Raw genomic sequence first — 10,902 nt, forward strand, 5'->3', positions numbered from 1 at the left:
AATCATATATATAGAGCAAAATATTTCTCACAGTAATAATCCCATGCATTTCCAGCCCATCTAATGTACAGCATGAAAACGGTTTCCAACTGGTTTCACAGCCTAAGTAATCCAGAAGGAACCGAGCCGGTCCGGGAGCGACCCATTCCGGTATCTAGATCCAGACAACACAACACAGCAGCTCAGCATGAACTTACCGTTACATGTCTACCCACCTAAACATGTAACTCGGCTCTATAATGATGCAAAATATATATCTTAGCATGATGCACACCACCAAAGTTATTTTAACAGCTCAACTAAGGCAAGTTTATAATAGATCAGCTAAAATCTCAGCATTTTAAATCAATTAACAACAGTTACAGCTTAGAAAATAGCTTTTATTCAATATATCTAACAAAATCATATTAAAACATCTTGAAATAGCATATTAAACCGTTCATACGCGGTTTGCACTGTTCATACACGGTTTGCACTGTTCATAGGCGGTTTTACTGTTCATCTGACACTGTTCATACGGTACTGTTCACTTTTTTTTTTTTTTAAAATAATTTCAAACTCCATCTAAATCTATTCCAGTACCAAATAATCCTTCAATTAACATTGAATAAGTATAAAATATTATAGATTACTCAATAATAAATCTCTAGCCTGACACACACAAATCAACACACATGTTGAATTAATAACCCACATACATATATTGATAATCAAAACAATACCACAAAATTTAGGGCGTTACATCACCCTTTCTTTTACTCAAATTTAGATTTAGTTCAATTCACACATATATAATGAAAACCCTTCACATTCAAGGATAGCCAAACAATTTTCATCAATCTTATACAAACAATTCAAAATTCTCATTTTCAAACATTCACATCATATAGATCAATCACCTTCAAACTCAAACTAATCGTACAATTTAGAAATATATTGTCAGAGATCATACTCTCTCAGTTTTAATAAAATCATCTATCCTATAGTTTAACATTTCTTATTTTCATTCTTCAATACATATATTATTCACATAGATGATAATCAATAGCCAAATCATAAAACTTCTTAAAACATTGTTTGCTAGTAAATGTTATTGTAAAATTCTATTTTAGGTGATTCTTAAATTAAACCATAAGTTTTTCATGCCAAAAATCTATTTTTAACATTATAATTTCAAGAAAATACTTCAGATCTACTATTTAAAATATGGTATTTTGAGTTTTTTAAGCTAAAACATAAAAATAGAACTTAGAGTTTGAGATTAACTCCCTTTACTTGAAATGAATCTTCCACAACAGAGAGATAGAAGTTGATGTCTCCAAGACCAAGTTCTTCTTAAGATCCAAAGGAAGGTTGCGATAGAAAATATTGTGCAAAAGACCAAGATCTCCTTAACCATTACCAAATAGAATAACTTTTGAGAAAGAAGAAAATGAAGGAATAGAAGTGAGATTGGAAGATCAATCTCTAAGAAACTTACTTGAAATCAAGAGGAAGAGATATCCAAGCTCGGATTTGAAAAAGATTTGGAGTCCAAAGGTGCTTTTTCTAAGAAAGAGAAGTGCAAGAACAGAGAAAGAGATGAGAATGGTTTCTTGCTTTGACATATATGTTTTTAGAACCCTAGAATCACTTAAATACCTTTTTTTCTCAAAGATTCTCGCTTGAGCAAGAAAATAGATGAGAAAATATGATCTTTTGCACTTGAGTAAGGAATTTTCGCTTGAGCAAAAATGACGTTTTCAAAAAAAAATTCTTTTTCTAGAAAACTCTTCCATGAACAAGAAAATGCAAATAAAAATTTGGGATGTTACACAAATCAATCTTCTTTTATTTCTTCATTTGTACTTCTTGAAAAATAGTTGTAAGGGTGAGGATTTTTCATCCCACTAAATCCTCAGTTTATAGAATAATCAAATATAAAATATATTAATTTAGCATAAGCATGCATTAAGACAATAACAACTCATTCATATAACATTTCACCCAGAAGTCACTAAGGCACAATAATTCACACTTAACCAGATCTGATTGTATCATCCTTGAATTCATACCACTTTGATCATTTTTTTCCCCGATAAATCCATCATTAATTGGTACTCTTAGTACTTATGAGCTCCTAAATTGCTGCCAACATACTTTTCCTAATTATGAAGGACTTACGCCAGTATAGATAGTTGTCAATTAGCTACCACACACGGATGTAACATATGCGTTATACGGCCCTCAAAGTAAAGGTATATGATAAATCTAAATTTTGATAAGTTTTTAGTTAATGTTCTATGATCTTTTTAATAAGAAAGTGTAGTTTAGAAGATAAAATTCTCATAAAAATATATAATTGTTTGGATTGAATAAAATTTTTATGTAAATGTTGTCGATTGAATTAGTTTTGCAGGAGATTCCAAGGAAAAAACATGAATTGTAAGCTTTAAGAGGTCAAAAAAGTCTAGTGTGATTACTTTGGGTACAAAAAGTGAACATTTTAGACGTCTGGAGGATAATTAAGGTTGGGCGTAAGCACTTTCAGCACCAAAAGTAAGCACTACAGAGGCTTTGAAGCAAGAACACCTTGTTCGTAGTCACTTTTTATGCTAAAAGTAGTCACTCTGAAGGCTTTTGAGGAGGTATGTGTTGCACGTAAACACTATAAGGACCAAAAGTATTCACTACAGAAGCTTGGATGATGAATTATGCTGCGTGTGACTCCAGAAGCTGTATTATGTAGAAGGCTTAAGCACTATTAGGACCAAAAGTGTTCACTTTAGTGTTGTTCATGTTGCACGTAAACACTTTTTCTACCAAAAGTGGTTCCGTAGAAGTGCAGAAAAGCAATAAATAGCCTGAAACTCATAACTTTTGGAAGCTTTTCTTATTTTTTCTTTTCCACACTCTTAGAGAGTTAGAGAGAGAGGATTGAGGGTGAATTTCAAGGCCCAATTCTAGAGGAATTAGGCTTGGGGTTTGGATTCATGAAGATTTTCGCACCCTAAACCCTAAACGGGAATAATAAAAATTTTATTCAAATGGTTTCTGAAGCATAGTTCAACAAAGTATTTCAAAATACGGGTGAATTACAATTTGAATGAATAATTGCTACAAGACTCAAGTAGTACATCAATTTTCAAAATAAATTCTTAAATCCTATAGTAGTTTCATCCACCCTTTGACAGAGCCAAGTGCTGATTGTCTTGGTCACCTGAAAAATGAATATAAGGGTGAGTGCTTTACACTATCCAACAAACACAAACATAGAGACTCACCTTGCACACTTCATGTGTTTTCTAACATATTCTACACAAATATAATCAACCACAAGCAACACTTTTCAAACATTTCAATTCAATCACATCCGGTCCGCTCACTGCACCACTAACATTCACACACATGTGCGCTCACTGCACGTAACCACACTCACTGTGGCACTGTGATAACAATTTCATAGCATGAATGGTCGCCGCTTACCCCCGCCTCACAGATACCACATGTGCGATCAGGAGTCACTCAGCAAAGGTGTTGGTCAGAGGTCTAGTCAGAAGGAAAGTGTGTGGCCTGTGGTGCACCCACGCTCACTGTTGGCATCATCACCACTGTCTCTTTCGCAAGGTATTTCTACCTTCCTCATCTTCCACACCTACAGTGTATCGCTGAACCATTCATAGCATATTCATAACTGCATTTAACATGCCTCATTCACACACATTTCAATTGCATACGATATTCATATTCGCACACGGCACACAGGCCCAAATTCATTCACAACACACTTAAGCATTAAATCCTCATTCATTAGACTTCACCACAATCAATTCACATTATTAAATCATTAATCATTGGCATGTCACAATATACAATCACCCACAATGGGTTCAACCATCTCATCATGCATTGCATTGCATTCAAACACACAATAATTTCTATCAACACATATTTCTTACCCTCTATCTTAGCCACATTGCAATATTTAGCAAAATATATGGTAATCAAACACAATGAGATAGGGTAGAGTCCCTCCTTACCTCAAATTGAAACCCCAACACAATCTAACGGTAGAAAACGTTTCCCACACAAATTTCATCTCTAAAACACATGGGAAACTCCATGAGAAATCAAAGAGAACCCAGAAAGCAGAGAAGAGGGACAAAAACCGAAACCCTAACCACTAAAACTCACCTCCAAGCATTCCTAACATGAATCGAACCTTCAATCTAGCTCTCGAATGGCTTTGGGGGCAAATTAATCGGTGAAATAGGATTTGGGGTCGAGAGAATCAAAGAGATTTTGAGTAGAGGAATGAGAAATGAATTTTCCAAACCCTAACCCCTTCAAATACCCCTCTGATCACGACACTCTCGCTACAACGAGACCCTCTCGCTGCAGTGATAAGGGGCATCGCTGCAGCAAAAATCTCAGAGGAAACTGCACTCTGGTTTTTGCAAAATCTCGCTATAGTGAAGCTGCTCCCAGAAATGCATCCCTCACTGTCACTCTCTTGCTACAGCGAGACATTCTTGCTACTGGAAGTACAATTTAGGGTTTAGGGAATTTCGTCCTCAAAATTCAACAAATTATACAAATAACCCCGGATACAACTCTCTCATTCTACTCTCTGTTTCCCATGTTGCATCTCCCTCATCGCTTGAGTTTCATATCACTTTCACCAATGAGATCTCTTTGCCCCTCAGCTGTTTAACGCAGTGATCCACTATCCTCACTAGATACACATCATAAGATAAGTCTTCTCTCACTTGAACCGGGTCGAGATCAATCACATGAGAAGGATCTAGCACATATTGTTTAAGCTATGACACACAGAACACCGGATGTAGATTTGAGAGATTTAGAGGTAACGCTATCTGGTATGCTATAGGACCAATTTTACTCAGCACTTCAAATGGCCCAATGAACTTAGGAGATAACTTTCGAGATTTCAGAGCTCTCCCAACTCCGGTCGTTGGTGAGATCTTCAAAAACACATGGTCACCCACCTGGAACTCCAACGGCTTCCTCTTCTTATGGTGCAGCCTTCATCTTCTTCTTGATCATATTGATCTGTTCATTCTGCTTCTGAATCATATCTGGTGCACACAGAGTAGCCTCTCCATTCTCATACTAGCACAAAGGAGTCCTACACCTCTGCTCATACAAGGCCTCAAATGGTGCCATCCCAATGTTAGCATGATGACTGTTATTGTAAGTGAACTCAACCAACGGCAGGCATTCTTCCTAAGTCCCTTACTATTCAATCATGCAGACTCTCAAAAGGTCCTCCAAGGATTGGATAGTCCTCTCTGTTTGACCATCAGTCTGTGGGTGACAAGCCGAACTAAGTCTCAACTTAGTTCCCAACGCCCTTTGTAGACTATCCCAAAACTTCGAGGTAAACCGTTGATCTCTGTCGAACACCACACTGGTCGGCACCCCATGCAGCCTGACTATCTCTTTACATACAAATCTGCAAGCCTCTCTAACTTATACTTCATGTTGATCGGGAGAAAGTGCCTTAGTCAACTAGTCTACTATCACCTAAATGGCATCATGGTTGTTTCCGGTCCTTGGTAGCCCAGAAACAAAGTCCATGGTAAAAATATTCCATTTTCACTCAGGGATCTCCAATGGTTGCAATAACCCAGGTGGACGCTAGTGCTCTACCTTCTCCTTTTTACAAGTTAGGCATCTAGCCACATATTCAGCCACATCCCTTCTTATTCCATTCCACCAAAACTCTTCCGAAGATTCTGATACATTTTAGTCGCACTAGGGTGAAAAGTCATTCTCCTCTTATACACTTCCTCAAGTACCATTCGCTTGAATTCATCCACTTGCGGAATGTACACTCAGTTCTGGAACTTAATCACCCTATTCTCATCACAATGAAACTCCAAGTCCTTTCCCTCATTCCTTTGTCTCATCATGTCTTGTAGGAAAGCATCTCCCTGCTGAATATCTCAGATATACACCAAGAAGTCATTGTGAATCGTCGTTGCTCTGAAATACAAACTCTGCGGCCTCACCTCTGATGAATCCATAGTTTACTAGTATTTTACTATAGTTTTAAGTCATTTGATAAGGAAAATATGTGGGAAAAAGCAAAAAAACTCATAAAAATAGTATGATTGAAGGTTTTCTTTAAATACATAGTTATTTTAACATTTGTGAATTTTCTAAGTAGAAATTAAGAATTTAATCATGTTTTTGTAGGAAAAATCTGAGCAAAGTGCATGAAGATGGAAGATCAAGGGAAAGATAGAGGAAAAGTAGCAATTCTGGACTCAAAGAACAGGATTTATGGAATGTAAGCTAGGCGTGATCACTATTGTCAATGAAAGTGATCGTTCCAGAGCTTGGAAATGAAGTGGAGTCTGTGCGTTATCACTTTCGCTGGCGAAAGTAATCATTCTAGAGGGGCTTCAGACTTAGCAAGTAGCGCGTTGTCACTTTTGCTGGCGAAAGGAGCATTCCAGAGGAACCCATTCACAACAAAGAGCTGGTTACCATTCTTACTGGCGAAAGTGGATGTTCCAGAGAAGCTCCATACATAGCGAGAAGCTCATAGTCACTCTTACCAACAAGAGTGAATGTTCCAGAGAGACCTCAGCTTGGCAAGTTGCGCGTGGCCACTTTTACTCACGAAAGTGAACACACGCACTACTCGACCTCTATCTTTGTCACTTTTATCAGCAAAAGTGATCGTTCTAGTCTTCCAGAATCATATAAGCCTCTGCATGGCTACTCTTGTGAAGCAAAATGACAACGCGCAGAGGCGGGAATTCTTATAAATTGCAGAGAAAGCTTAGACTTTTGGATCTTTTTCTCATTTTTTTTGTTTTCACTTAGTTTCTTAGTGTGGAGAGAGTCAAAGAGAGGATTGGGGATGAACGTCGAGCTCCAACCTAGAAGAATCAGCTTGGGGATCAATTGAAGATGACTCTTCTGCGTTCTTTCTCTTCTACTCCTTCTTTCTCTTTCTCTGTTGTAATGCTTGCTTAATTCTTCGTAGTTAGGAATTTATGGATCTAGAATAAATGTATTGATTTGATTCTTGACTCTGAACTTTGAGTTTTTGGATTAATTGAGTAGTTAATTTTGTTATCAACGTAATCTTTGAATAGAAATTCGATTGATTAATAAAAGAGGAACTTTTACCAATGGAAATTGGAATTGCTTCTCAGATCTGAACTAACTACCAAAATTAGGGATTTCTTAGGAATAAGTGAACTTAATTCTGCAATCCTATGGTTCTGATTCATAATGCAACTTGAAATTGAATCTCGCCTAAGGGATTAGGGTGGTTTAGTTGATTGTTAGGGTCAATGAGTTAAGGGATTAACCTTTGACTATTAATATGTGAACTGATTGTCAATTAACCAATTACTTGGATGTTCAGAGGCATAGTTGAATTGATATTGATATTCTGGTGAAATAAATTCCTAACTCTATTTCATTCAAATTTCATCTTAACATAGAAATTTGTACTCTGTTTTTACAGCAAGTCATTATCTTTTATGTTCTGGTTTATTACTTCTACATGTTACAAACTCCAATTTGGTTTGGCTCAACTAGTGATTGCCTTGTGAAGTGGTAATTGAATCAAATTCCCTTATGAGATGATACTTGTATCTTAAATTTACTTATTGCTTGCTGCAATTCCTAGTGCACTTTCTAGTGTTTAGAATTGTACAACAACCTCCATGGCCAAGTTTATGTCCCAAAATTCCTCAATCAGCTCCATCTCTTTTACCATCATTGCTGCCACATGCAATGACTTCCTGCTTAATGCATCGGCCACCACATTTGCCTTACCAGGATGGTATGACAATGTAAAATCGTAATCCTTGAAGAATTCCATCCATCTACTCTGCCGCATGTTCAACTCCCTTTGATCAAACAAGCATTTCAAGCTTTTGTGGTCCCTGAACACCTCAAACCTTGCTCCATATAGGTAGTGCCTCCATACCTTAAGAGCAAAAACCATTGCGGCTAACTCCTAGTCATGCGTTGGGTAGTTGACTTCATGAAGACGCAACTGCCTTGTATAGGCAACTACTCGCTCATCTTGCATCACACCACACCCAAGTCCTTGCCCACACGCATCACAATACACGTCAAACTTTCGCTCTGGGTCAGGCAGAACTAACACAGACGCTGAAGTCAACTTTATTTTCAGCTCTAGGAAACTAGCTTCACACCCTTTGGTCCATTTAAACTCCCTTCCTTTGCGGGTCAGCTTCGTTATGGGTAAAGCTATCTTCGAAAATCCCTCAATGAACTTTCTATAATATCTGCTAGTCCCAGAAAACTGCGCACCTTAGTCACATTCCTCAGCCTCGGCCATCCAGCTACCGCTTCCACCTTTGCAGGATCCACCATGATTCCTTCCTACGACACTATATGCCCTAGAAACTGGATCTCTGACAGCCAGAACTCACACTTAGAGAATTTCGCATACAATTGTCTTTCCCTTAGAATTTGCAAAACAATCCTCAAGTGCTCGGCGTGCTCTTCTTGAGTCTTTGAATAAATTAGGATGTCGTTAATGAACACCACCATAAATTTATCCAAAAGCTCATGGAAGATCCTGTTCTTGTAGTCTATGAACACTGCAGGCGCATTGGTCACTCTAAACAGCATCACCAAATACTCATAGTGACCATACTGCGTCTTAAACGTCATCTTAGGTACATCCTTGTCCTTCACCCTTATTTGATAGTACCTTGACATCAGGTTAATCTTAGAGAAAACTGCAGCCCCTCTCAACTGGTCCATCAAGTCGTCAATCCTCGAGAGCGGGTACTTGTTCTTTATCATTACTTTGTTCAGCTGTCAGTAGTCCACACACATCCTTATGCTCCCATCCTTCTTCTTCACCAAAAGCACTGGTGCTCCCCACGGTGACACACTCGGTCTTACAAACTGCTTCTGCAACAAGTCCTCTACTTGTTGCTTGACCTCTACCAACTCTACCAGTGACATCCTATATGGTGCCACAGAAATCGGGCTTGCTCCTGGAATAAGATCAATGGCAAATTCTATCTCCCTTTCGGGCAGCAATTCTGAAATGTCTTCAGGAAAGACTTCTAAGAAGTTTCTCACCACCGGGATATACTCCGGCTCCACCACGCTCTCAGCCTCCATTGAGAACATGACCATAAAGGCCTTAGCATTCACTGCATTTTCCCCCGCACCTCAGCTCAAAAGTCTCAGAACTTCTGACATTGACGCACCAAAGATCAACTTCTTCTCTTTACAATCCAATAGTACATGGTTGAAAGCTAGTCAATCCATCCCCAAAATCACGTCCGATTGGAAAAGAGATAAACAGATCAAGTCCACCTCAAACTCCCTAACATGCACCATTATCGAACACCTCAGACACACCCATGACTTTACAACCGGTTTACCCGTAGAGGTAGTCACCACAACATTGCATGGTAATTTAGCCACATATAGACCTAGACTCTTTACACATTCCACAGAAACGAAGAAGTGAGTAGCACCCGAGTCAAACAAAACATCAAGTAATTGGCCCTAAATAATGCATTTACCTCGGATCAGCTCTTCTGACTGTGAAGCCTCTGCCCCCACTCATAGCAAAGACTCTACCAGGAATGCTCGGCTTTGGCCCCGTACTCTACCTTGTGCTCCTTCTTGATTCTGGTCTCTAAGCTATACTTGAACTGCCACTCCTCTTAGCGGCCCAGTACATATTTGCAGTGTGTCCCGACTTCCCACAGTTGCTACAAGTTATCTGTGGCTGTGGGCAGTCCCTCACTATATGTGGCCCTCCATACCTGAAGCACTTGATCGGCCCTCTGAAAGAGTTTGATCCTAAGCCAGAGCCAGAGCCAATACCACTGCTTATCTCCTGAGACAAACTCCCTCTAAACTGTGAGTGGCTGGAGTCCGAATATGGCCCCTTGGAGAATCTAGAGGGTCTTCTATCTTGCCTCACTGGACTGGCTCCCTAGTGTCCACTGTCTTCCCCTTTGAATTTGCTTCAAAGATTCTACTCTTGGTCACCAGAGTGGGCAAGTCCGTTAGTTGAAACACACTGACTGCAGCTCAGATGTTTGGCCTCAGTCCATGCTCAAACTGAGCACACAAGTCCTCCTCTCCATCCTCATATTGATAGTGAGGCCAGTACTTCATCAGCTCTTGAAATTTTGCTGCATACTCCCCCACTGTCACGATTTCTTGCTTTAGCTCGAGGAACTTTTTGGCTTTCTGCTTCTCAGATCCTGGGAAAAGTAATTTCCTAGGAAGATTGCCTTAAAGGTCTCCCACTAAATGTAGCCACCCTCGTCTGAATGGTAAACCTCCACCAGTCTTCTGCCTCCCCACACAACATGTAGGTGACGTAGTTCACCTTGTGCTCCTCGCAGCATCCCATGGCGTGGAAGATCTTCTCCATGCTAGCCAACCACCTCTGGGCTCCCTTAGGGTCAAATCCTCCCTCAAACTTTGGAGGATCATGCCTAGTGAAGGAAGACAACACTACGTATTCTGTCGGCTCCCCACCTTGGTTATGCGCCAAGGTTTCCAAAATTTTAGCCATACGCTCCATGAGATCATTGGTTCCTCTAACTCCTCTACCTCTACCAGCCATGTTCAATCTAAGCTAACAACAATTCAGTAAACCACATTCCAGTACATTAGACTAATTACACATTTATAAATCAAGTAAACAAAATGAATCTTGGACTTTTCAGCCAGATACTCCAGTTTGGTTTGGATGAACTGTTCTGATACCAAAATTGTAATATCATAAATTTAATTTCTAAAATAAATGAATTTCGTAAAGATGGGAATAATAAAAAATTTTATTCAAATGGTTTCCGAAGCATAGTTCAACAAGGTATTTCAAAATAAGGGTGAATTACAATTAGAATCAATAATTGCTAC

General features: G+C 39.0%; 1 protein-coding gene across 1 annotated transcript; it reads right to left on the reverse strand.

Annotated features, from left to right (window-relative positions):
- Positions 1 to 10,062: 10,062 nt before the first annotated feature.
- LOC113851954 lies at positions 10,063 to 10,606 on the reverse strand. Its single transcript, XM_027482226.1, has 2 exons — positions 10,285 to 10,606; positions 10,063 to 10,238 (listed from the first exon to the last, which is right to left on the reverse strand). Exons 1-2 carry the CDS (start codon positions 10,604 to 10,606, stop codon positions 10,063 to 10,065), a joined length of 498 nt encoding a protein of 165 aa, XP_027338027.1.
- Positions 10,607 to 10,902: the final 296 nt, after the last annotated feature.

Source organism: Abrus precatorius, unplaced genomic scaffold (genome assembly GCF_003935025.1).
Source record: "Abrus precatorius isolate BTA unplaced genomic scaffold, Abrus_2018 Scaffold10, whole genome shotgun sequence".
In the NCBI taxonomy this organism is placed as follows: Eukaryota; Viridiplantae; Streptophyta; class Magnoliopsida; order Fabales; family Fabaceae; genus Abrus; species Abrus precatorius.